General features: G+C 40.8%; 1 protein-coding gene across 1 annotated transcript; it reads left to right on the top strand.

The window, feature by feature from the left end:
• The first annotated feature begins 192 nt into the window (after positions 1-192).
• cers5 (ceramide synthase 5) lies at positions 193-28000 on the top strand. Its single transcript, XM_080424877.1, has 10 exons — positions 193-534; positions 14165-14273; positions 15639-15769; positions 16068-16125; positions 16288-16338; positions 18090-18182; positions 21603-21731; positions 22965-23071; positions 24510-24666; positions 26704-28000. Exons 1-10 carry the CDS (start codon positions 362-364, stop codon positions 26881-26883), a joined length of 1188 nt encoding a protein of 395 aa, XP_080281003.1. The 5' UTR covers positions 193-361; the 3' UTR covers positions 26884-28000.

Below are 28000 nucleotides of genomic sequence, written 5' to 3'. Positions count from 1 at the left end.
CATTGACTTATTACAGGGCCAGGGTCAGTTTCGAATTGCAGCCACCTGTAAAAGATAGACTTCAGATCCAAAGAAAATAATTCAAATGTGTGTGTGTGTGGGGGGGGGGGGGGGGGATGATGAATCGCATCTACCAATCGCAGCACGACTGTCCCTCTGAGCGATGGGATGCAGCCTCTACCTCCGTAGCATCTCCCCAGGGCGGTAACGTTAGTGAAGTGGGGGGCAACAACTCATCAACAAAACTCTCAAGAAGGAGATCCTTTAATACTTCTATAATACTTCTACTATAAATTCTTCTGTTGGTGGATACGGCAACCTCTTAAAAACAGAACGGGCTCAAGACACAAAACTGTGAAGAATGGCTGCTCTCTCAGCCTGGTTCTGGAACGAGAGGTTTTGGCTGCCACACAATGTAACTTGGGCGGACCTCGCAGACCCAGCGCCCGGGGTAGAGTACCCTAAAGCCGGACACTTGCTCTCTGCCTTGCCGCTGGCGGCGGGGGTTTTTATCATTAGGATCTTCTTCGAGAGGTGTGTATAATGCGCTACTCCTAACCCCCAAAACAATGTAGCTTTACTTACAGGTTGAAGAAGTTGAACATATAACGGTTAGGGGGTTGGGGGCAACTTTACATGATACCCCACTGCTGTTGGGCTGTGTAATAACTGTGTAATAACACTCTGCTAAAAATCTTGAACTTTTCGTGGCTAACCGCTATAGCTGGTGGTTTCCTGTCGTTCATACACTCAAATCAAGACCCTGCATGCATGATGCTAGGGCAGTCTGGTATGCTGCTGCTGTGAAACTGCCATTGTAACATCTTGTGTCATACTGTAGGCATGGTGATGGTTATCAGTGGTGGAAAAAGTACTCACATTTTTTACTTGAGTAAAAGTATAAATAGCCTGCAATATAGAAATACAAGTAAAAGTCCGGAATTCTAAATGTACTTGAGTAGAATTACGAACGTATTGGCATCAAAATGTACTTAAAGTACCAAAAGTAAAAGTACTCATTATGTAGAATGTCCCATTTCAAGTTTTCAAATGTATACAAATCTTTTGAAAATAGCAGATCTACAAGCTCACAATATGTAGTGGAGTATAAGTAAAAGTATTGGAAATTGGAAATACTCAAGTAAAGTACAAATACCTCAAAATTGTACTTAAGTACAGTACTTGAGTAAATGTACTTAGTTACTTTCCACCACTGTAAACCAAAGTGTGGATGAACTTAGTTGTAAACCTTAAATTCTGCAAAAAGTTTCTATGGCGAGGGCTATGGGAATTGCACAGTAGAGAAGGTATTGATGTGATGACAAATGGCATTGATGCATGCATCATGCCAAGCTGCAGGCAGTTCTAGCTGTCTAACCAAGTGCAGACATGTCACGGAGGCGTTTACTTTGGCAACCGGTCCAGAAGCAAACGGGATTTGGTTATTCATTTGACTGTTACACAGGAGGGAAGTTATATTTTTATCCTTAAAAAAGATAAGGCAGGCCCAGGCCAGATTGCTATTATAATACTGATAACACTGGAAAAAACATTGGAATTCCACTTCCACAGTAGGCCTAGTTGATTTCTTGTGGGCTATGCTGTGACAAACGTGCTCTGAACGTGTGCTTTTTAGAGAAATACTGGCAGTGGTAAATAATAACAGATGACTGAAGTATGGCATTCGTTGGTGAATCTGAATCACGCCTACTTCCAGGCACTGCTAGTGACTAAACCAACCAAAACCACAAACTGAACAAGCATGGAGAGTGTGATGATGATCCAACTGTTTGATAACGTTTTTTCAAAATCACAGGCCTGTCAAGGCTTAGCAGGATTATTTGCATTGACACTGAAACATTTAGGAAAAAAGTCTTAATTGCTAAGCTTATGCATGTCATCTTCTAAAGCACATTATACTTTGTTGAACAACATTGCCACGTGCTGAAAATAGCCACAAGGTAGCTACAAGGTCACTCACAACATAGGGAGGGAGGAATTATTAGGCTACATTTTGAGCAAGATAAAATGGCTAGAGTTTATGCAGCCTACAGTAAGTAGTAGAGTTTCAGGATACGATTAGATGTTGTCATCTTGTGAATCTGGGCTCGGTAGCAAGTGAGTAAAGTGCCTGTGAATAAAGAGCAGTCGGATACAAAAGGTCATCAGAAACCATAGCCGAGGTGTTTGGGCTGTCTCTCTATCGGGCACAATGGTAACCGGGGAAGCTATCAGGTGCCAACAGCTTCTGGCTTTTCCGCTCTCACCTGAGGCTCTTAGCCTCCAGGGGAGTGGAGTGCCTGGGGCGATATTATCAGATACCATTAACTCTAGCGCTGTCTGTCACGCTGGCGTGGCTGACTCATTAATTTATTCATCAGAAAACCGGCGGACCTGGGCTTGGTTTCCAACACCTGCTTTCCACAGCTCAAACACAACGTGGTTTTAACCCATTCAATCCGGGATCACATCCACGAATGTGTTCTAAATCCTAACTGGTTTCTACAAAATATATGTTGTTATGTCAGTGGTGCCCAAACTTTTTCATGTCAAGGACCACCCAAAATGATATGTATTTGGCCGTGAAAATATTTTGTTCCAGCCAGGGACCCCCCCCCCCAGAAGCAAAGATTTGAGTTACAAATGTTCGCTTTAAAAATATATATTTGAAGATTTGCACTAATTTTCATGATTTTTCAAAAAATAGCAGACCTACAAGCTCATAGTGTGGCGCTCGGTGCCGCGCTATGAGCTTGTATATCTGCTATTTTCGAATAGCCAAAGGCATCTAAAAATGACACAGGTGCATTCCCGGATTCAACAGGTTAAGCACAAACACACACAATGCACACAGAGTGTGTCAATTGCATGTAAACTAGAATATTATTGAAATATTCTCAGCCTGCTCTTATTTCGAGAGAAAGAAAGTACAGCAAATGTACTCACACAAACCTTGTACACATACTGTAATGTACACGTATATTCTGCACAGTGTCATACTTCATTTGTGCATACACACACAATCACATACGATAGCAAAACGTTGATGATCCCCTCTCTTTGCCAGCTGCCAGCCATGGCTTTTGCCAAGGTTTGTTTGCTGCATGGCTAGTGGCAGAACAATGGAAAATAAGCCAGTGTAACCTAAACTGGGCCTAGAATAACAGGCCTGCATAGTGCATATCATAACTGTGTTCAAAACCCAAGCCATGTTGAATTAACGCTGGCATTTTAGAAAGGTGATCAAAAACTATGATCCTTTATTTCCTACCATGTACACAGTATGTAGCCATAAACTTGCCTCTAGGGGCAACTAGCTTGGTCTTGTTTACCAATTACCAGTACTGCTGAGCAGTGCCCATCCCTCCAAACATGTCATTTGTCCCTGTCAAGCCATACCTTTATGCATGAACAAGGATGCTTATCTGCAAGATCCTCTTTTCTCTTTTACCTACAGGCAGTGGTTACTTTGGTCAGGTTGGTTGACGTTTATTATTACAGAAGTGAAACAGGTGTTCTTTGTTAGACTCGTTTCTTGTTTGATCATAATCATCATTACTTTGCTGTTGGCAGCGATGGAACAGTCAGTCAGTTGTTGGTGTGTGGAGGCTGAGGCCTTTCACTAAGCCCTGTCATGGGTTGAACAGTGTTAAGAATGGAAACAATAATGTGTGAGGGATTATGATCAGCCAGACATGGCGTGCAATCCGCTGTTAACCAGTTTTTCTTATCTACCGCCATCTAAGTTGTAAGTAGTGGGTATGTCACCTGTTGGACTCATCGTACAAGGAACACCACCACCACAGGTTTTGAGCAAGCGTGAGAACAAATGATGGATGTCTCATGTCATGTCGACACATCCTCCTATTCTGCCATTTGTTGCCCTGAAAACTGACATTATTGTTTCTTCCTGATGTGTCGTTTTCCCTCCGTTAGTTAACCACTTTCACCCTGGTGCCTAAAAAAAGAACAACGACAGTGAAAATAGAAAACCTACAAGCTCACGTGTTGTGATGCAACATGTTTAGGTTTGTCACAATTAGTACATAATTGCCTAATCACAGTTAGTTGATATAATCACAATGAATTTGCATAATCGATAATTGATTATTGGTAACGGCCATTGTCAGTCATTTCTAACGTGTGAGCTTGTAGATCGGTTGTTTTAACTAGTCATCGTACAATGAAATATACAGGGTGGTTAAACTAACAGGGCAGAGTCTGCTTTTGATAGCTTCTAACTTGTAGTAAATCATAGCGAGCTCAGGCATTGCATTCAGTGCTGCATTCTGAACGGTCCCATCCTTATGTGAGTGCCGGGGAAAGGTTTTCTTTCTCAGTCACAGATTGTGCTGCCCCCCTCCGAAGCGCCACCGCTGTGAGCGTACACAGACCATGCCTAGCATGTCTCCTGGCAACAGGCTTTGTGTATGTTGGAGTGGTCAGGTTCTGAGGATGAACAGGGATGTTTTGACACATGACATACTAAAATATATTGGTTTGTCCCTCTGTTCTCCTGTCTTTATCACTTTTGTTCATCCCCATTCCACTCCTGAGGTTACTCTGCAGGCTCATACTAAAACAATGGGCTATTTTGACACATTAATCCTCACCGCTGATCACTGGGGCCTATGCTTAAGAGAACATATCCCCTAAGTGTGGCATAAGGCGAAATAGCTAACCTTTTGGCTTTATGAACATCTTAATCACTGACAAATTGTAAAATTATACTCATTACTAAGAGGCTCCCAGGGGCTAACGGAGGACAGTTGAATTAGACTTGCAACGCAACCTACAAGTAGATTAAAGAGCTTTATTCAAAAGAGGCAAGTGACTATGGCATTGTTGTCCTGGAGCCTGCATATTAATGTCCCTCACTTTTTCATTTGTGGTTATGTATTGTTCAAGGTAGCCTACACAGCAGACTGTGACGAGAGAGGCATAATATGCATTGCCTGAAGTAATGTTTACCATGATGTCACATGAAGCTGAACTTTGTAGCCCAGGGCTGGGCAGTTCTACCAGGTGACAGGCTTATCCCCAAATAGGTAGACGCCTCTGCCTGGATTATTACTTTATTTTACAGAATAGCAGTGCAATATATTTATTCTGTGTCATATTGTCACCAACTACTAGACTAACTTTATTTATTATTTAGACTAATACTCCTATGCTTGTATGATTAATTAATGCCACTTTGTTTTTTTTAGCCCAATGCCAGTCGTATAAATCCCTCCACCAGAATTGGGGTTAATTCACATTTCAGCTAAACTATTTAACAATGTGAAGTGTAATGGCTATTGCTACGTTAATGATCAAACATGCAATCTTTAATTGTTCAACAGACCAGAGGTATTGAACAATGTATTTTATAGGGAATTATATCATTAAGGGAAAGCCTAAATTGGTTGCTTTGTAAATGTACAGTAGTGAGTAGTGACACCACATAGTTTGCAATACATATAGATTGTGATCCACATAGTTTGCTGTGTGGTTTTTCAGGTGTCATTTCAGAACTGGATGGGCCAGGTATCAGGAGGCGAAGCTGGTTCATGTTGCAAGACAATAAGAACAGGGAGGAAGAACAAGTGGGAGGTTTTTTGTTAGCGACACAAGCTGGGTTTTCTTTTTTTCACTCCTTCACATGTAATGCATCACAATGGCTCAGGTTATTGGGCAGTTAGTGTCAGATTCCCACCACTGAGAACCATCTCCTATGTACGGCATTGGCACAATGGAATGGAATTACCGGTATTATGAATTAATCATTAGAACAGTGCTGTGTATATATATATATATAAAAAAGAAAATAAAAAAACAAATTTGATTCCGATTAGAAGGTTGTGCACTCCAAATAAGTTACGCCTAGGCCTCGAAAAACCATATTGAATTTTTATGAAAAATAAGAGCCCTATCATGCTTCTACATGTTGTAGAAGCATGATCTCTTGAAATAAATCCATGTAGGGATGGCCTGTATAGTGTGGGTTTCTTTTTTCAGTGACTCAGCAGACTTGCTCTCTGTCATCAAGAACAAATTGAAAAGCTATCTCTTAAAAATGTACCTCACACCGCCTAATTAGATCCCCTCGCCACACCAGTCTTTTATCAGCTCTCGCCCTGTTCTTATTATGTTCTCACTCTCCCATTATCTGACCTTCTGTGATCACTAGAATATTTTATGTTACCTTAAGTACCTGTGTAGTTCTTCGAACAACGAATAGCAAAAATAGCCGATGTGCAAGCTCACACAATCTACCACACCATCTTGAAGTTCGAGATTGTGGATCTGCTATCTTCGCTGTGCGACACCACCAGGGCATAAGGGTTAGACCTTTGTTTTACCCCTTGCTTGAAATGAAGGCGAGCTACAAATTGATGTTTATTCTGCAGTTTGAAGCGTCAGGTAGGCTAAATTCCCCCAAAAAGAACGTAAAAAAGAGTGTTCCTTTGGGATACATGTGATTGAGCCTTGGAATGGAGCATCTCTGAAGTGCTTGAAGTCATTCAAAATGGTACTTACTACTTATAAAGATGAACTCATATTAAATGGAAATGGTCATAGGAAATGGGTAAGTCCAGGGTATTCCAGCTGTTACAGGGGACTTCCCTTATTACAGAATCAGCATATCATGCTGTGGGGAGAACTCTAGTGATGACATCAGGGCTAGGCGATAAGGACACAATCACAATATTTTGGACTGAATATCCATATGGCTACGATATTGTGGGGATAACTATTGCTGCTTTTACAAAATATTTACACTGAGATTACTGATTATGGACCGTAATGCCTATATAATATAATATAATATAAAGCAAGTGGGAAACCCTTTTTACAATTTTTAGTTTTTGTCATTTCTACTCGAGTTCCCCCGTAGGCTTGTTCGAATTGTTCAAATTCTTTACTGAAAGCATTTGTTAAGCCAGAGGTCAAGTCGGACAATGATGAAGCATGAAGGCATGGGCTTTTGAGTGGTGTATTCGAGGAACCAAGGAATTTCAATATTCTCAGTAATGCACGGAGGTATTTAATCAGTTTACCGCAAATCTTACTGGTATTGTTTGGCACAGATTGTTTAACACCTTCTGAATCAGTACATTATAGTCCACTGGTTATCAACTGCAAGTGTTTTTTCTACATTCAATGGGCATTTTCTTTCCAGATTTAGCTTAAAAAGATTGAAGGCACTAATTTAAGCTACTGCACTGATGATAAATGTTCTGCAGGGGAAGATATGTAAAAAGTTCCAATTATTGTTGTACACAGTAAAATATAGAGTGCTAATTTAACACTTTTAGAGTTAAATTAACATGTCAGAATTGTCTGTGTAGAAAATGTGATAGTGTAATTTTAAAACACGATTAAGCCTGGGCTGGTGCCTAGTGCACCCACTGTGGTGTTAACCAGAGATGTTATCCAAAGCAAAATACTACATGCTGGAAAAATAAATGACAATATTGGTCCCCACTCATTGGGGTGTTTTATGTCACTGTATATTTGCACATACGTGAAATATGTCCCCTGCATTTACCCATCCTGTAATCACTAGGAGCAGTAAGCAGCCACTGTGCGGTGTTCGGGGAGCAATTAGGGGTTAAGAGTCTTGCTCAGGGACACACATCGACACGTTGCTGGCGTGGCCTGGAGACAACCAGGGGCTCTGGCTCCCCAGGCGGGCTCACTAATCACTCAGCTAGTGATATTCATTTTCATTTTCATTTTCAGACACTTAAAGTGTGTGACATTTTACACAACAAAATCATTTAAAGAAAAATAATGTCACATTCTATGCTCAATTGACGAGATTTATTTATTTATTTGACATATTTTGGAGCACTGGTTAAGTGGTTATTATGCCTGACCTCATAAGGACAATTTCACTGTTTCATGCATGTGGAGGTGTTGACATTAAAATGACTGTCAAACAGCATTGACTTGCTCAGAGGTTCAAGGAGCTGACACAGTTGCTCTATGACACTTAAATGTCGCATGTCCCTGGGCATCAGATGCCATATGCCTCTTTCTCCAGCCAGTGCCGTGTAAACTAGCAACTAATGGCTGAGCAAACGATCAAGCATCTCTTGTGTAGATCCCCATCGGGTCACCACATCATGGATCAGATCCTTCTGTGGCATCATGTTGAGGGCAGCCAATGCCTCCTTGCTTGGCACTCAGCATCAAGGGGTGGATTGGGGGTAAGTCCTTGCAACATGCTAGGGTCATGTATAGGGGGTGTACTCGTACATCATGGGTGGAGGGTGTGCTTCTGTCCTATTAGTAGGGGGTACTAAGTGAAAAATCGTTACGCGGCGGATAAAAGCATGAAATTTGATACAGATGTCCCTTGGGTCATCCTAAAACATCCTAGAAGGGGTGCCCAAAAAAATCTTAAACAGGAAGTGAGTTATGGACAAAATCCAAAATGGCCACCTAAACTGTTGACCGTTGACTCAAAAGACACCAAAATAATCTCCAAAAAGCATAAAATGTGGCACACATGTCCTTTGGGTCATCCTAAGACATCCTAGAAGGGGAGCCCAAAAAAATCTGAAACAGGAAGTGAGTTATTGACCAAATTGAAAATGGCCGCCTAGTGTTGTCGATTGACTCAAAAGACAACTAAAGAATCTCCAAAAAGTATAAAATGTGTCACACATGTCCCTTGGGTCATCCTAAGACATCCTAGAAGGGGTGCCCAAAAAAGTCTTCAACAGGAAGTGAGTTATTGACTAAATTGAAAATGGCCGCCTACAGTGTTGGCGATTGACTCAAAAAGCCTATAGAATCTCCAAAAAGTATACAATTTGGCACATATGTCCCTTGGGTCATCCTAACACATCCTAGAAGGGGTGCCAAAAATAATCTGAAACAGGAAGTGAGTTATTGACTAAATTGAAAATGGCCGCCTACAGTGTTGAAAGATGATGCAAGATACCTACAGAATCTCATAAAAGCATGAAATGTGGTACAAATGTCCCTTGGGTGATCTGAACGCATCCTACAAGGGGTGCCCAAAAAGGTTTTAAACAGGAAGTGACCGCCTAAAAGCAGTTGACACAAAAGAAAACATAAGGGGACGTCATAAAAGTGTATAATTTGGTACGTACATTGAGTGCTTCTTAATATATCCTAGAAGGGGTTATTTATTTGTTTGCTTGTTTATTAAACTTTTTAGGAAGGGACCATGTTGAAGAAATTCTAAATGGCTGTTTAAACAGTTGACCATGGCAGTCTGCATATTATGCAGACTCAATACGACAGGTTATGCAGTGCATAACTTGCCGTATTTTGTAGTCTACCTTCTGTTTTCATTTCTACATCACTTATTTATTTTACTTTCTGCATAATTTTTTTATTGTACTCTTTGAATCTTCTTTATTTATCTAACTCTCTGCATATTCTCATTTATTTTACTCTGCATCTTATCTTACTCTGCATATTCTTATTTTACTCTCTGCATCTTATTTATTTTGCACTCTACATCTTCTTGCTTGTTTTACACTCTATCTTCTCATGTATTTTCTTCTTGATCATTACTGTTTTTTTGTGATTAGTGTTTAGTAACTACATGTATTCATGTGTGCCATTTCGCAATTACCAGCACATTGGCATAATGCTCTGCAAGGTAACCCAGCATCCCGGCATCTACACTTTCTCGAACAGAAGGGCTCAGCTTTCAGCCACACTTGAGTTCTCTACAAACTTAAGCAGCCTCTGGCAAGAGTGTCCATAAAGGTGTCCACGAATCAGCGACTTTAATTTATTTGTCAGGAGATGGTAGAGATTGCATAGCTTTCAGGCTTCTGGACCAAATACTAGATTGGCTGCTCGATTTGAATATTGTAGCAGTGCAGCCCGTGTGGGAGGAGTGTTTTCCATTGAGAGACTATTCAAACTTTTTTGGCACCCCTTAGGATGCATTCAGATCACCCAAGGGACATTTGTACCAAATTTCATGCTTTTATGAGATTATTTTTAATGAGTGTCTTTTGCATCATCTGTCAAGACTGTACACAGCCATTTTCAATTTAGTCAATAACTCACTTCCTGTTTCAGATAATTTCAGGCACCCCTTCTAGGATGTCTTAGGATGACCCAAGGGACATGTATGCCATTATGAGATTCTTTAGTTGTCTTTTGAGTCAATCGACAACACTGTAGGCGGTCATTTTCAATTTTGTCAATGACTCACTTCCTGTTTAAGATTTTTTTGGGCACCCCTTCTGGTATGTCTTGGGATGACCCAAGGGACATGTATGCCAAATTGTATGCTTTTATGAGATTCTTTAGTTGTCTTTTGAGTCAATAGATAACACTGTAGGCGGCCATTTTCAATTTTGTCAATAACTCAGTTCCTGCTTAAGATTTCTTTGGGCACCCCTTCTAGGATGTCTTAGGATGACCAAAAAGACATGTGTGCCAAATTGTATGCTTTTATGAGATTCTTTAGTTGTCTTTTGAGTCAATCGACAACACTAGGCGGCCATTTTCAATTTAGTCAATAACTCACTTCCTGTTTCAGATTCCTTTGGGCACCCCTTCTAGGATGTCTTAGGATGACCCAAGGGACATATGTGCCAAATTTTATGCTTTTTGGAGATTCTTTTGGTGTCTTTTGAGTCAACGGTCAACAGTTTAGGTGGCCATTTTGAATTTTGTCCATAAGTCACTTCCTGTTTAAGATTTTTTTGGGCACCCCTTCTAGGATGTTTTAGGATGACCCAAGGGACATCTGTATCAAATTTCATGCTTTTATCCGCCGCGTAACGATTTGGCCATTTTTTGTGCTTAGTACCCCCTACTATATGGGCCACATGGCTCGGCAAGGTTTACTTATACACTCTTGGATTAAAGTTCTCAGTCGCCACCACTGATTTCAGTCATTTGGATTCCATAGAAGCCAGCATGTCTTTTCTTGGCTTTCTCTAAAGCAGGGGTCTTCAACCTTTTCAGGCCAGGGACCCCCAAACTGATGGGGAGATGGAGCAGGGACCCCCTACCTCGTAGGGTAGGGGGGGCTACCACATATATTGTATATTTATGTATACAATTGTGTTTTATATTGCCTGCTCCTATACGCACCTGCCCCAGTAGGTGTGCAAAATAAAAATTCTCTGCAAAATATGTATAAACATACCATGTTATTGTGCATTGTGCCTCCATTTATCTGTTTGCTATGGATTCATGTTATGTTTAAAGACAATTTGACATTTTGGGGGAAAAAAAGGAAAAAAAAGTTTAGTTTTTTTTCAAACAAAAATATTGTCTAATCAAACAACAATTTCGCGGACCCCCTGCAGTACCTCCGCGGACCCCCTAGGGGTCGCGGACCCCCGGTTGAAGACCTCTGCTCTAAAGGATGATTATACTCTGTTGCGTGCCACGCACTGAAAATAGCGTTGTGAGCTTGTAGATCGGCTATTTTCAGTGTTATACATGGCACAATACATGGCGCAAAGCCTCAAATTCAATCTGTGATTTCTTCAACAGGTTGGCTGTATGTAGAACAGCGAGAACATACATTTAATGCCTAAACATGATAATTCTACATATTGTGCTAATTGTTTAGGAAACAGAGCTGTAGTGTGCGGGGGCAGATTTGGGGCTTATTTTGGCTTTAATCCATGTACACTGCATGTGATGGTCTACTTCTCTGCAAGGAGACAGAAGTGAAAGTTATTAAGATAATGCAAAACGTATAGTACTTAAGACTGTTGTTAGCAATGCTTGTGAACAATATATTTATTTGAGCAAATCTCTTAGTTACACCAATATTCCTATGAAGCCGTTTCATTCATAGAAGTGAAACATTTATAAAGTTATGGCCATTTAGCCAGAGCGTACAATAACCCCAGACAGTCACTCCCACACAACACTAGTCTCACCAAATAAGAATGCATACCACATAAATTAGGCTATAGTCCTTCCCGCAGCTGGCACGGGTTCAAAATCTGACCCGAGGCTCTTTAGCGCATGTCATCCCCCCTCCCTCTGCCACCCTTCCTGTCTCTCTGTTCACTGTCTCTGTCTGAAATAAAGCATAAAATGGCAAAAAGAAATGTAGAAAATTAACCATCAGAATATTTTAATGTTTGAATAGCGACCTGTCACACATCCATTTGAATATCTGGGGCCAGCTTTAACGGATGTACGCACACAAACAAACAAGCATGTACACATACACACACACACACACTCATGCATGTGCACAATCACAGCTACAAATACATGCCCAGTTTCCACCACCAAACAACTGAGCAGCACATTAAACCCACAGCATTACTAACAAAATAAGAAAGGTGTTTAAATAGTCTTTTTGTTTTGGTTGTTTTGCTTTTAATTCATTGAAGTTGAGCTGACCAAGTGAAATTTGATTATTAGCGTAAAGTCCCTGCCCACCACCACGGAGGTTGTGGGTTCAAATCCACGATGGTGCATCCAGCTTTGTAGGGCGTCTATGCGAACTCAATTGGCCCGTGTTCGGGGTTTGGAACCCGGGTGGGGAGGGTGATGTTGGTCATTGCACATACTCCTACGAACTAGAGTGGCACCTGTCAGTAGGGAGTGTTTGGCGGGAGGAGTAGGAAGAAGGCCCTACGTCCTCCCGGTGGGGGCTCCTTACTGGCAGGTGAGTCAGTAGGATACAACACAGCAGTGACAACACAGACATGTGTGGGGGGAGTAATTAATTGGCATAACGACTACATTAGGAAAAAGGGGGTAAAAAAATGTTGGCTACTCAAAAAATAATTGATTATTAACAATTTGTATAGTCTCGTCGCTGGGTAGGTGCAGTAGCCAGGACCTTTGGCAGGTAACATTGTCAGTATAACCGGTTAGCATTGCCAGAAGCAGGTTAAACGTTTGTGCTAAACGTTAATTTCCCCTGGAGCAAACTTTCCTCCAACTGAACAATTACACACAGAAGAGTAGAACAGGATGAAGTCCAAACCTTGCATTAATGTCCGCTGCTTGTGGTTGTGTCTTCCCCACTAAGACTTAGCCATGGACTAGCTGTTTCTGATCTTCTTTAATTAAGCACGTTGCTGATGTCAGTCAGGTAATGTAACCTAGGTAACCCACGCACCCTGCTGATGTACTAATCAGTGCTGCCAAATATAAATGTAATCATCCCAGATCATTTTTATTCAAATTTTATTTGACTTGACTTGACTCTAATGCCTCATTCACACCAAATAAAGCTGAACGCAGTAGGATTAGCTTTTTTTACTGTATATAAAAAAGCTAATCCTACTGCACTTCTGCTTTTTTTTTTTTTTTTTTATGTTCAGCTTTAGGAGCTTTAACTCTCCTGTGTTTCCTGTGTTTCATTCTCACTGCTGTTGCTGCTATGACACCTCTCCTGGGATCAATGAAGGTTTATCTTTATCTGAACCTCCTGTGATGATAAACTGCATACTGACCTTGTGGGCTTCTATTACTTTTATATGCATATAACGTATTGTATTGCAGTGATAACATATTATAATAGTGTCATTATTATTGTGAAATCGGTCTCTGTGCTCTTTGCTGTGTGTACAAGATCTTATGATCTGCTGTCCAGCAGCTTCAGAGGATCAAAATCAGTTGTATTTTCTGGCTTTCAGAGTCTTTTTCACTTTATGAAATCTAGATTAGAACGGACCGTTTATGGGATTATTATTAAGCATGTTATTAAGCACAGTGCACAGTGAAATCCTCAGTGTTAGTATAAAAAGCACACATGATGAATTATTTACATGACTTTATTCAATTTCACTGTTTATTTTTATTTTTGGAATGTTAGTTGACATAGTTTCACCTAACAAAACAACCTCAGAAAGTTATGGAAACGTACTTTTATGTCTGAATGTGTGAAAGAACCCCAGATCAAGATATTTACATACCAGACAAAATACAAACTGTATCAATTGAAGCTCATGCACTAACATACGTAGATATACTACTTTAATCTCCTCTCTCCACGTAATAAACATTGACTCATAAAAAAAATCTTTCTCTCTTTCTCTCTCTCTCTCTCTTCCTCTCACTGGTCTGGGACCAGATTTTGTCCTTGGTGACACTTTAGCAAAACAGGCCCAGTAAGTTATATTTACATCCATACAGACAGAGTGTGTACCTTATGGTCTGTAGTGAGACATCCTGTCCTCTGCGTTGACAGGTTTATTGCTGGCGTGTGTGCCCATAGATGTCTCCACATACAGGCAGATGTTGGGCGGCGAGGTCAGCCCAATGCCGTGTTGGAGAAAGTGTTTACATCCATCACAAAGGTAAACACGCTATTACTGTTGTTTTAGTCTGTATTTGTTTTTTGTCTTATTTGCCCATTTACTTAAAAAAGATATTTGTTTACTATGTGGTTTCGTTCACGCATTCATGGATGGCGGGCTGACATGTTTTGAGTTTACACAGGTGTACGTCAGTTTATTTGAAATTTACATCTTGTCACATGCCATTTGCGCTTGAAAAAAGAAAATATTTGGAGACTCTTGGTTCTTTTTGTGTAATGAATTGGGTTGCGTGAAATCCGACAGTTGAGAAAAAAAAATTCCTTCAGTTAGCCATACACTTTACTGTTAAAGTTTTCTGGATTGTGACTTTGAGCCTATAGTTAGGTACATGTTCACTTACTGTATGTTATTTAACCTATATTTGCTGTTAAATTGATCCCCAACAGTGCAAGCCATCAGGAAAATATAAGCTGTAAATATTGCCTAATGTTAAACTTCGCTTACATTATGTGTTTCTATTCATACTAATAAAATCAATCGCCGTGTTAGGCAAAATTCTTTGTACCCTGTAAATCTCATGTGTATTATCTGCTCTGCATATAATAACATCCTGATCAAGTGTAAATGGACCCATAAGTGTCCATTCTTTCACTCTTGAGTTAAATTAACACTTTCTGACTGTGCACTGACACACTTACACTTCTCCAAGCTCAACTAGCCTTTCAACTTTTCCTTTTATCCCTCTTATTTCTTGCAGGCTACACATTACCTTTACTGCACATAAAGTAAACAAAGGAAGGATAGCCAAGGTTGGCTTGTCTCACTGTTCACATTGCAGTGCATGCCCATAGGCATAGTATCACCAACAGCGTTGTCCAAAAAGGTTTATCTTTTTTCTTTTTTTGCTTCAAGAGGCCTAGTGAATGCAGGCAACACAGCAGGAGCTAAGCAGGGCCTACTCTGTTTTATTCATCACAAGATCGAAGGCAGTAATATTTTTGAAACTATTTGACTGGTTCTAGATCTGAATATAATGCATTTCATTTAGCTAAGAAAGTGAGGCTAATGTGTGATTCAGGCAGCCAGATTAAACTAGTGAAACCACTTCTGTCTGCAACAGTATTCAAGTTACAGGAATTCTGTTGGGGTTATTTCCATTGGAGGAACTATGTAAAGCTGTGTACAAGGAAACAATTATGCAAGACAATGTTTCTACGTACAATAGCAGAGACTCATGAACATTTGCAATGTGTCATGAACATTTGGAATGTGTCATTCACTGAAATTCTGACATGGTTGTGCAGCAAAGCAAATGTCTCTGCTTCCTTCTCTTAAAAAACAGTATTTTTTGTTATGATAAGAATCCCAACTCTCTCTGTCCCTGTCTCTCCGTCTCTCCTGTAGAGCCCAGACTCACGGCATCTGGATGGCCTATCCAAGCAGCTGGACTGGGAGGTACGCAAGGTCCAGCGTTGGTTCCGGCACCGGCGAAACCAGGACAAACCCAGCACCCACACCAAGTTCTGTGAGAGCATGTAGGTTTTTTTCCCGAATGCTCTGCTCTCATCTTTGACCTCTCTGTGGGTTTGATCACACAGCATAGGCTATAGCACAGTGCTTTCTGTGAGGATATTGTGTTACAGTATGTGTGTGTGTGGGGGGGTGAGGTCAAGTTTATGCGCATGATATGTTTGACTTTCACACATTATCATTCAGTGAGAGTATTGTCATTTTCAAGGTTGTATTATTTGGTTTGTATATAATGTTGTCATGGCTACATCAATAGTTACATCATATCTTATTGCAACTATTTTGTTTTTCATTAATTTCTAGGTGGAGGTTTACATTTTATCTATGTATATTTACATATGGGATCCATTTTCTGTGGCAGGTGAGCCTGGCACAGCTCTGCAAAGAGCTGTGTACCCGTCAGGAGAGAGAGATTTACTCTTTGCTCAGACAAATTGTAATAAATAGGCTTGTGTTTATTTTCCATACATACAGTAATAACAATAGCATTTGTTTGCTGACCTAATATTGTGTTGTTTTACAGTGTCCCTGGATGTGGAATACACGTCATTGCTGGTACAATTACCCCTATCAGGTGAGAAACTGATTGGTGTATGACTTTGGTGTGCATGTTGTTTGTTTTTTATTGTTCTTTCTTTGAAATCACAGGCCCATCTTCCAGGCACACTTTAGGGCGCTTCATCTGTGTCCTTGTAGATGACATTATGTCACAACAAGACTCTATCTCTTGATAAGAAATGTTCATCTGCAATTCTCTGTTGTGGTCCCAGTAATATTTATTGTTAAAGTGCTGTAACATGACCAATGCTGTAACTTGGTCACAACCTGGTCACCTGTAACTTGACCAATGGTGTCATTTGGTCGTCTGCAACCCGGTCACTCATTTACCATCAAAGTCACCCTTAGGTCTGACCCAGCCAAGAAAAAGGTGTGAGCAAATTGAGCAATGCTGATGTACCGTATATCTACTTATACAGTATATGGTTTTCACTGCATATTCCTGATATAGAGTGAGTCATATATAGAGTTCCAGACCCTTTATTGTTGTAGTTATATTTAAAGGGCAAGACCACTTTGTTAGAGGTTTGGGTTGTGTAGTTACCTTGCCATTATGTAACTCCAAAGGTGGACAAGAAATCAAAAATAATTGCTCCATTGATTAGAAATTGATAATTCAAAATATGCTCCTCATTGACTTACATTGTACGCTGAAACAGCTCTCAAAGTCACTCTTTTAGCACGTAAATGGACAGAAACAAAGTTGATTCAGACAATATAGAACATCACCAAACCCAGTACTGTTTTTTTTTAAATAAAAATGTTAGCTTCCTGTTGATTTTGCTATTTTTTTAAAGAAGAAAACCCGGACTGGATCCGCGGATCCGGATCTTCAAATAGTAAAATCAACAGGAAGTTGACATTTTTATTTTAAAAAAAAACAGTTCTGGGTTTGGTGATGTTCTATATTCTCTGAATCAGCTTTGTTTGTGTTAGTTTATGTGCTAAAAGAGTGACTTTGAGAGCTGTTTCACCGTACAATGTAAGTCAATGAGGAGCATATTTTGAATTATCAATTTCTAATCAATGGAGCAATTATTTTTGATTTGTTGTCCACCTTTGGAGTTACACCATGGCAAGGTAAATACAACCCAAACCTCTACCAAAGTGGTCTTGTCCTTTAAAGGTTAGGTAGATTTGCATGATGACAGCAGCAGCCGAAACATATACATCTGACGGGTACACTGCTCTTTGCAGAGCTGTGCCAGGCTCACCTGCCACAGAAACCGAATCCCCAACCGGCTGGGATCCCATATGTAAATATACATAGATAAAATGTAAACCTCAGTCTTGTGTACAACACATACAAGACTGAGATGATAGGGACTGAGCTAGACTCTGTGGTGTCAATGGCAGAGAAGAGGACTTTGGCTAAGGCATTATCCATACTGGATGCTGTTGAACAGAACAAATTTCCTTTGCGATTAATAAAGTATATATCTATCTATCTATCTATCTATCTATCTATCTATCTATCTATCTATCTATCTATCTATCTATCTATCTATCTATCTATATCTATCTATCTCGCCTCAAAACAAACAAAACAATTTAACTGTTGAAAAGTAGTGAGTTTTGTACTTGTGGTGAGGTGGGCTCAGTTCAGAGGCAGCTAAATCCTGAAAGTTAGTTTAACATTACATTTTACACTCTTGAGTAACTAACTGCATGTTGTTCCCTCACTTCTCCATTTTTCAGTCAGTCTTTACCATGTGCTGTTTTTCATCGGAAATATGACCCAATCCGCCTTTCTCTATCAATGACTAGGTCCTGACTCCAGGGATTTATTACTACTATGTAACAGAACTGGCCTTCTACTGGTCACTCATGTTCTCGCAATTCACTGACATCAAAAGAAAGGTGAGTAGTACCACCATGGAAAGTATTGTCAGAGAGAGAGAGAGAGAGAGAGAGAGAGAGAGAGAGAGAGAGAGAGAGAGAGAGAGAGAGAGAGAGAGAGAGAGAGAGAGAGAGAGAGAGAGAGAGAGAGAGAGAGAGAGAGAGAGAGAGAGAGAGAGAGAGAGAGAGAGAGAGAGAGAGAGAGAGAGAGAGAGAGAGATGAAGATGGGTTGAAGGGGCACTGCTGTGGATGCTCAGTGTTGCCACTCCCTGTTTCACATTTGTAAATACACGTATTGTTCATTTGACTGTGTTCATCTGAGTGTGTCTGTGGGTGTCTTTCAGAATGACTGTCTGTATTTGTACATCTAAAATCTAAAAGAGAGAGATTTGTGGTTTTGCTTTGTCACAAGCTGTTGTAACTGTACTCCTTTGTGGAGGAGGTCATGTCATGTGATCTGAGTGAGCTGGAGAAGAAAACGTGCTCAATCTCTGAATGTCAGATAGACTCAGCACTTACTATCATGTGACAGTGGAGCAGGCCTAACTCTTAATAGAATTATGGAACTTCCACCAAGTACCAGGGGGTTGGAGCTGGTGTTCACATAGTGCCACAGACACTGTCCTGACTTTATTGGTTCATTTATTTCCTCACAGCCAATTTGTAGTGTTTGATAAAGATAAATAGGTTAGCAAACCTCTTTTTATTAGTTATTATGTTTGGAGCCATCAGCCATAGCTGAGTGTAATTCACCTAGTGCCTTTGATTTAATTATGTTATTCATGGTGTGACGTTGAGATGAAGAAGCTAGCTCTTACTCAACTGAATGCTTCTGTAGATGCCTTTCTATTACACTAAGGCTTTAGTGACCAAAGCCTCCCAACAAGCCCAGCCTTATTTGTATAGAGCGGCGAAGTCTGACATCACTGGCGCTAGAGGGCGCTATCCCCCTGGGTCACAGCGTTATTTTTCATATTGGAATTCCCATAGGGGAATCTTAGATCGCATCATAGAACTGTGTTCCAAAAGAATAAACAAACCACCCCGGCGATTTTACTCATATGGATATGAACTGACTGTGAAAAAGTAGTCATTTATCCAAAGAGTTAAGGTCCTTACGCACGGGGCGATTTTTTTCATGCGAAAAATGTTTTTTTTTAAAACCTTATAAAGTCAATGCAAGCTTCCACATCAGTTTCGCGGAGCGAAAAAAGCGTCTTTTAATTATTCGGAACGAGTCTGAATTTTGCGTATATTCGCATATTCGCCGGTGTGTAACCGCCTTAAGACTTTTTTCTTTTCTTCTCCAAACACAGACGTTATCAGATGTAACTCAATATAATAAACGACACAGAGTCACATACCTGACAAAATCTCTGTGGTGATTTGTTTATTTTTGGAACACAGTTCTTATATGACGCAATCTAAGATTTGCCTATAGGGATTCCATACAAATACAAAAAATAACGTAGTAGTAGTGGGAGTGACGTCAGCATTCGGTATTATAATATTGAACATACAGTACAGTATGCTCAACAATGATAGTAACATTGGGACATCTTTTTCAAGTGAATCTTGGCTGTGAAGGGCGTTTGGAAGTTTACATAAGAAATGACAATGCATTAAACATAAAAATAAAATTTGTACTAACTATAAAGGTGCCAATTCTTAACCGAGCTTCGACCATAAACGAAGGTCTGTTGAGTAATCACTGCTATTTAAATTTTTATTAGCTAACACTAATGAGGTGGCCAAGTTTTACGACCTTGGAATGAGTAGCAAGAACATGGGTCCTGCTCATGCATGGCAAAAACACTTTCCAAAGTTGCTGGTTGTAACTTAATAGAATAGCCTTTTTGCTATTATCATTAGGCTAATGATGTAAAAGTAAAGGCCTGATGTAAGATGTGTAAAAGCCTGTACAGGCTGCAGTTTGGCATGTCCCCTGAAAAAGGCCATGATGACAAACGGTAACTATATGATTGTACTGTAGCTATCCGGCTCAACTGTAGTTGTTTTATATGATATTATGGTCTTGCTGTTGCAGCAGGGAATAACTAAAGTGAACCATGTTTTCAAGTGTGAAAACAAGACATTCTCCCTGTCACCCCTTTTGTGGTTGTCTGGAAAGATCAAGTCAGTCTCTGCTCAAGGGCCCTACAGTCATGTACAAAGTATAACATAATATAAACCTAACCATCTAGATGTGTTCATCTCAGCTGTCAGATGCAGCACCACGGTGGGCTCTTAACCACATGAACCCTAGCGTCCCTATTCTGGGCATGTCATAATAGCCGAGTATTTGGTGAAAATAGGCGAACACTCTGCGAAAATAGCAGATCCACAAGTTCACAATCGTCTATTTCCGGTGAAGAGATTTGGTATAGAGGGGGGGGGGGGGGGGAGAGACCAAGTATAGACCCCTGGGGGACCCCGGTCAAGTATATAGGGTTTAATACGGCTCTGTTTGTTTGTCTTGTTCTGGACTGATCATGTTTGACCTTTATCTTCTCCCTCTGTCCCAGTCGTCTGGCTGCTGTGTGTAGTATATCACACACCCGTCACGTCAAGAGTCTGTGTAACACTGCTGGTCGTTTCCTATAAAGGCTTGAACATCGTCTTGTTTAGAAATTCTGTGCGTGAGAGATTTATCTCATTCATGATATGGTTGTTGTGCGTCTCCTCTCTGCACTTGAACTCAAGTGTAAATTTTAAAATACTTGCCACTTGGACTGAAAACAAATTTGGCACTTCTAACATTGAAAGCACTATACAACATGCTGTCTTTCTGAAGCTATTTACTCACAAAGCAGCAATACTTTAGAGACTGTTTCCATCTGGTTTTGCCCTGTTCAATAATAAACATAAAACAGCCATTTCCATTCTGTAATGTACTTTTAAGTCAATGGAAACCCTTAATGTCTGTGATGTATGTGATAGCCTGTAAAAAAAAGCCCACTACACTGATGTATAAATAATGGTATTATTTAATTATGTGTGTTCTGCTGCTGCTCTGTGAGGGAATAAAAGGTCATTGTGAATACCATATTGCTCCCATATTCGCCACATTAACGCCACAAGCACAACTCAAGCGAGTTCAGTTAATATGCCTGATGGGGAAACTCATTTGCCGCAAGGAGTTACTTAAAATGTACACCATAAAACTGTTCAACCATAACAGCCGTCTCTTTTGGTCGTTTTATGTGCTCTACGTTGTTCATCATTAATCGGTCTTAGATGTTAACTGTGTTGAATTTGTCTCTTGTGTTGGTGAGTATGTGTTGTGGTTTTAAAAACCCACTGCAGTGCAAACCAAATTTCCCTTTTTGGTCAAGGGGGGAAAAAAAGCATTGAACTTGGAAGAGTACAACGCACAAGTTAAAATGACAACCACACCACATGCAGATCTGCCCTCTGCTTTGTTGTTTTTTTAACCACAGGACTTCCTGATCATGTTTATCCATCACCTGGCTACCATAAGCCTCATCAGTTTCTCCTACGCCAACAACATGCTGCGAGTCGGCAGCCTGGTCATGTGTGTCCACGATTCGTCTGACTTCCTGCTAGAGGTCAGTTACAGTAAATATAGTTTCACAATACAACACTGTTTGACTTGTAGTCACCCTGCTCTGCAAAATATGTGGAATGAATTGACATTTCTTGACTTTCCCAAATTATTTTAGAAGACCCAAAACTATATCTCTCTTTCTCTCACGCGCGTGCTCTCTCCATATCTCTCTTCGTATTTCTCTTTCTTTCTCTCTCTCTCTCACACACACACACACACACACACACACACACACACACACACACACACACACACACACACACACACACACACACACACACACACACACACACACACACACACACACACACACACACACACACACACACACACACACACACACACACACACACACACACACACAGTGTGCTTACTGCTTGCAATGACATAACATTACGTTTTCATGGGACACAATATTTACCATGCTGCTTCATATGGACTTGTGTCATTCCTTGTTTTCAATAACATCTTGAAATCGCACATGTAGCCTATGTTATGGCTACGACTCTATAAACACGGTGTAATAATAATAATTCAAATGACCGTAATCATTGAAAAGGTAGGGGGATCAAAAGTTCCCTGGCCAATTATTATTTAGTCACAAACACTTAATTAATTTTGTTAACTTCTCACAAAAATAGCCAAAAAAGCAGATCTGTAAGCTCACAACGGGTCGCATTGCAACGCGGTGTACAGTATATAATAAACATCAAGCAGTGGCAGCCAAGGCTGTTTGAAAATCTTGATAATCGAGAGTGTTCGCGGCCCACCCATCTGACCACTTAACGCGGCAGTAACGGCCGCTTGCCTTTTCAGAGCATGTTTATATTAATGATTGATTGTGTTCCACCTTGGATCACCTTGGATCAATGGAACTAACGTAGTATAAATATGTTTTGTAACATATTATATGTATTAATTAACATTATATGTATTAATGATGAATTGGGTACAATGGACCACAATGAAAACAAGCCCCTGGGGCTTGTTATCCTTTTAGCATTACCTTTGACTGTACTACCTGTACTGTTAATAATCATGTTAATATAGTATTCAATCAATCAATACTTTAAGTTCTAATTTATTGGTTGTCACTTTTTTAATATTAATGATATAATCTCTGCCAATTATTTGGAGGCCCACTTGCAATACCCTCGCAGCACACCAGTGGGCCCCGGCCCACAGGTTGAGAACCACTGCTGTAATTTAATCTAATGTGTTTTTTTCTCCACAGGCAGCCAAGATGGCCAACTATGCCAAGTCACAGCGCTTGTGTGACTTCCTGTTCATTGCTTTTAGTGTTGCATTCTTCATAACACGGCTTGTCATATTTCCAATATGGTAAGTGCCATCATGCCATCCACCGAACTAGAATAAATATTCTAATTTTTAAATGACGCTAAGGTTAAATGATATGTATGCTGTAAAGCACACTAATAAATTATATCCATTTTATGTTCATTATTTGAACTTCTTGGGAACAATGCAAGTCGGGAACGATGCCATTTGGTAATGCATGCCACACCCCCACTAGACAGACAGACGACAGACAGACAGACAGAAACAGAATTTTTTTGCATCACTCTGTTAAAGAAGTGAGTTCTATTGTGCACGCTACCGCCTGTATTGTTGCAGCAGCACAAACGTTATGCAAAGCTTAGCCAATCCGGGAAACCGATAGGTTGGGATAGCCAATAAGGCTAGCCACACACACACCGATTCAGTGTGTCCTCCACAGACCAGCAGACAGACAGACAGAGGTTTTGGGAGTCTCGGTTCTGGACAACCCCGGTTACCCCACCAGTTCCGACCGAATTCCCACTCCGCACAACGGGTCATCTGCGACACGCAGACCAAGTTTGCCGTCCATTGGTCAGACGGCCCGAGTTATGCCCGGGACAGATACACAGACAGACACAGATTTCATGAATTAATAGACAGATTAATAGACAGATGAATCATTTTAATTGTAACTAGGAACAGTATTCAAGATGGCATGCCCTATCCCACACTTATGTAGCCTATTTGGTCTGAAGATTCATTACCGTCGACACAAATCATCAACAATCTTTCTTTGTCTTATCCGCTGTTCTGGGATATGGACAAATGTCTTGGTTTTAGCACTTTCTGTGAGCTAATTTATTTAGACAGAGCTTATTTCTCGACAGCTGAACGCTAAAGCTCTCTCTCCAGAGTGGCAGACAATAGAGAGACCTATCATTGGTGAATGTAACCTGAGCAGCTATATTCAATGTCTTGGTGTGGTTGAGGGATAATGCTGGAGCTGCTGCTGCTAGAACAACTACCCAGGACTGAAATCCATACCTCGTCGAGGGGGGTAGGACCTGATGACAAACACCTGCCACTCATCCAGCTCTGGGGAACATGGGGCCATACCGTAATGTTGCAACAGAGTGAATAGACCCATGATGGCTGTCGCCTCTGGTAAATTGGCTGCGTTGCTCTCACCGGCACCCAAATGGGAATTTGGCCATGCTCTAGTCACAGTAGACGTGACTAGTGATATAATTAAAGTGCAGCTTGCCAACTTTTTGTTCGTGCTACGATTAAATATTTTGTCTACATGCCTGTGTGTGAGCAAGACGTGTTTGCACATGTACAGTTTGCACATTGGTGTAGATATGCTGATATTAGCTATATGATTGTGTTGGAGTTTGTTCATGTGTGTGAGTGAACTCAAGCACAACTAAAGCTATTATGTGCATCTGTGTGGTCATGCATGCATGTTATGATGTTCTTGTGGTTTTTCCCTCTCCAGGATCATCAACTCTACCTATTTTGAGAGCTGGGCCATAATCGGACCATATCCTTCCTGGTGGCTCTTCAACTCCTTACTGCTGGTCCTTCAAGTGCTGCACATGATCTGGTTTTACCTCATATCCCGTATAGCTATCAAAGCCATGCTACGTGGCAAGGTGCGTAGATGATATGGATTGTTGGATTACTGACAGATTATACAACTAAAGGCAGCTAGCTGTCATAAAAATCCTGTTCTTTACTGCACTTTTACGGCATGATATTCAGATTACTTTTTTCACGGATAGACATTGTTGCAATGGCCATTCAGCCAAAATGCAGTTTGAAGTAATCTTAGTCGTTAGTGAAAAGCACATGTATGGGAAGGGGGTGAGCAGGTCTTAAAGAGCAAGGTGCTGCCAAGGTATTTCAACACATTTGACAGGAGCTGAGGGAGGGTAGCCTGAAGATTGGTCGGTAGCGTTATGCCTCAATGAAACCGTCATCAAGCCTTGTGACTATCAAATTATCACATAATGCCTGATGGTGCTTATAACTACATAGAGGAAGAATAGTAGACGCTCGGGTGGCGCAGTGGTAAAAGTACCTGCCCACCACCGGGAAGTCTACAGGTTCGAATCCACTCCGCATTCCATCCGGCTTTGTCAAGCGTCAATCTAGGAACCCATTGGCAAATCAAAAGGGGGGGGAAAAATCCTTTGAATTTGCCTCTGGGGGCACCGCCCAATTCCCTGCGTAGAGACCGGATGGTCCTTTGTTTTCATTCCTAATAACAACAACTCTCCTAATAACAACAACTCTACACGTTGTAATGGGAGTTGCCGACAGATTCAGCTGCGGAGCTCTGAATCTGTCTTGAGAGATTAGTCAAGCGTCTATACCAACACAATTGACCCGTGTTCAGGGGAGGTAAGCCAGGCGGGGCGGGGGATATTTCTCACAGCATGTCCTACGGGCTGAGGCAGCACCTGTCAGCAGGGAGTGGTGGGCAGGAGGAGTAGGACAGAGGCACTCCCGGTGGGGGCTCCTCACTGGCAGGTGAGCCAGTAGGGTACAAGTACTGACAACACACAGAAAATGTGTAGGGAGGAATTAATTGGCATAAGGGGAGAATAATTGGCCAAAAATAATTGGCTAAAAACAATTAAAACTTTTAAAGAGGAAGAACAGTTCAGCATCATCTAAAAACTACCTGCAAAATTAAGCATAGAATGAAAGTCATGTCATATACAAAAATAATACATTAAATATATTAAAACGAACTAGTAAACTACTAGAATGAAAGAAAAGAAAAGTGCGTATTGATATGCAGTATGTACCATCTGCATGTGAGAACGTTTGACAACACAGCAGCTGTTTGTCCTGAACTGGCTCTCCTTTTTGTTTCAATCTGTTGTTCCTGACAGTGTCTCATTCTTTCTGCAGACGCAGTTCATTTCCTATCCCTCGGGAATGAGAGGGAGGGATCCTGTCTTTCTGTCCCTTTTTATCCACTGAGCCCTTCTCGCTTCTCTCTCCTTTCGCTGTGTGCTTCACAACTATACCTTCTCTGTTCTTTGCTGTAAGTGTTAGTTCGGTCGCTCTTTAGGGATTGCGGCTCTCATCATTCATTTACCAATCCCAAAAAGATTCGTATTGCACTTAAATTGCACTGAAACAAACAAGGCTGCCATTGTATCAGATCGAGGTTTATTCCTAGACGTGCACCCAGGGAAAGTTTGCCTCTAAGCTAACACTGGCTCATTTACAGTGATTACTCATTAATTTATTCATGTGGCTACCCTTGTAAAACAAATTACAAATACAAAAATAAAACAGCAAAAGCACACCTCCACCCATAATTGGGGGGAGGTGTGCATTATGTATGTCATAATGTGGTAATGGCTTCTATTGATGTCAGGTATGTCCAACAGTTTCTCATTAGGCAGCAGCCAGTTGAAGTAGCCCACACTGCCTCCCTGTGGGGGAAATGAGGATAACATTGCAATGCTAATGGAACTTTTTTCTGTCTGTGACATTGAAAGGGTTGTGCAACAAAGTATGAATTGGCCCGTACGTACACACACACACACACACACACAAGTCTACAGATGAACTACATGAATGAATGGCCAGTCTACACAAACCATAGTCTTTGTTCATTTCTCTTCAGTGCGGCCTAACAATTCACCTAAAACTCTCCGTTTGTTTGCCAGGTGTGTAACGATGTCCGCAGCGATATCGAGAGCAGCTCTGAAGAAGAAACTGACGTACCCAAAGAGCAGCTCAAAGCCTCCCCTCTCACCACCACCACCTATCCTAAGGGTGAGAACGGAACTAATGGCATCTGTGCCACTATCAAAGCCAGGGCACAGAACCACAATAGCAGCTGGTGACACACAGATGGGACCCCCACCCTGCTCCGACTGCAACCCGGGCCCTGCAGTTTGTCCATCATGTCTCAAAGAACACTATGTCTTATGCTATTGCCTGGACATTCATGGTTCTGGGTCCGCAATCACACACATCATCTCCTACCGCACTCGACTTACGAGTCAGTCTCTCTGTCGGTGACGGTGAGTGTGCACAGATGTGTTTGAACAGGCAATGGATATGCAGACTCACTGACACCGACTAAGGCGATACATTACAGAGTCCTGCAGTGAAACCCGTTTGTTTTGTTTGTCCTGAGTTTTGCTGCAGATGTTTGGTTTGAATGTTCTCTCCCAGTTTTATTGGTCAGATGAACCGTCTTTTTTTTACTGCATTGTTCTGCAACTTAAATTGGTCTGTTCTGTTTTACTGTATTTTTACTACTTCTGAGACCAAATGTATGAATTGTATTGTACACTAATGTTGCTTGTACTTTGGATTTCACTGCCTATCTAATACTGAGGAATCGGGTTTGAAGACTATGCTATGTCTGACAGTCTGACTGGTTCTCAGTTGAGTGCCTTGTAAAAAATGTATTTCCAAATATATACATTTGTTGACAGCTTGCTTTCTTTGTTTTAATCCTACAAAGAATCACATTGCACTATGAATGGGCTTCGAAAAGGCTTTTTAATATTTTACAAAGTGATACAATAGCACTTAAGTCCTTATGCCTTCCATCTGTACAGTATTTCTCTACTAGGACAAAGCTGTTGACCACTTTCAACCTGCCGGTCCTATTTTGGGCTTGTCATAACTGGCGAAAATGTTAATCTTTCGAAAATAACAGATCTACAAGATCACAACATGCGATGCGTTGTCAGCTTTTAGATCGGCTATTTTTGCCGTGCCACACTGCCATGCGACTACATGGATAGTGGGGTTTGAGTGGTAAAATTTACATTTTCTTTGTTCATCTTGCCTGGATAATTAACTTAATACACAAGACATTTTCCTTATGAGAGAAACACACGTCACTCACTCATAAGGTAACCACCACACAGATGTCCATGAATAGAATAAATATATTTTATCATGGAAATATGGGTAAAAGGAGACATTTTTATCTCCTTTTCCATG

The sequence above is a fragment of the Gymnoscopelus braueri genome (assembly GCF_963280865.1).
Source record: "Gymnoscopelus braueri genome assembly, chromosome: 3".
NCBI lineage: Eukaryota > Metazoa > Chordata > Actinopteri > Myctophiformes > Myctophidae > Gymnoscopelus > Gymnoscopelus braueri.
The sequence above is the reverse complement of the archived record's forward strand: the minus strand, read 5'-3'. Positions and strand labels throughout refer to the sequence as shown.

Coding starts and splice junctions, on each gene's coding strand:
- cers5 (XM_080424877.1), top strand. CDS start 362: ATGGCTGCTCTCTCAGCCTGGTTCTGGAACGAGAGGTTTTGGCTGCCA. Junction 16,126..16,287: donor GGATCCATTTTCTGTGGCAG/GTGAGCCTGGCA, acceptor GTTGTTTTACAG/TGTCCCTGGATGTGGAATAC. Junction 18,183..21,602: donor TCACTGACATCAAAAGAAAG/GTGAGTAGTACC, acceptor TTTTAACCACAG/GACTTCCTGATCATGTTTAT.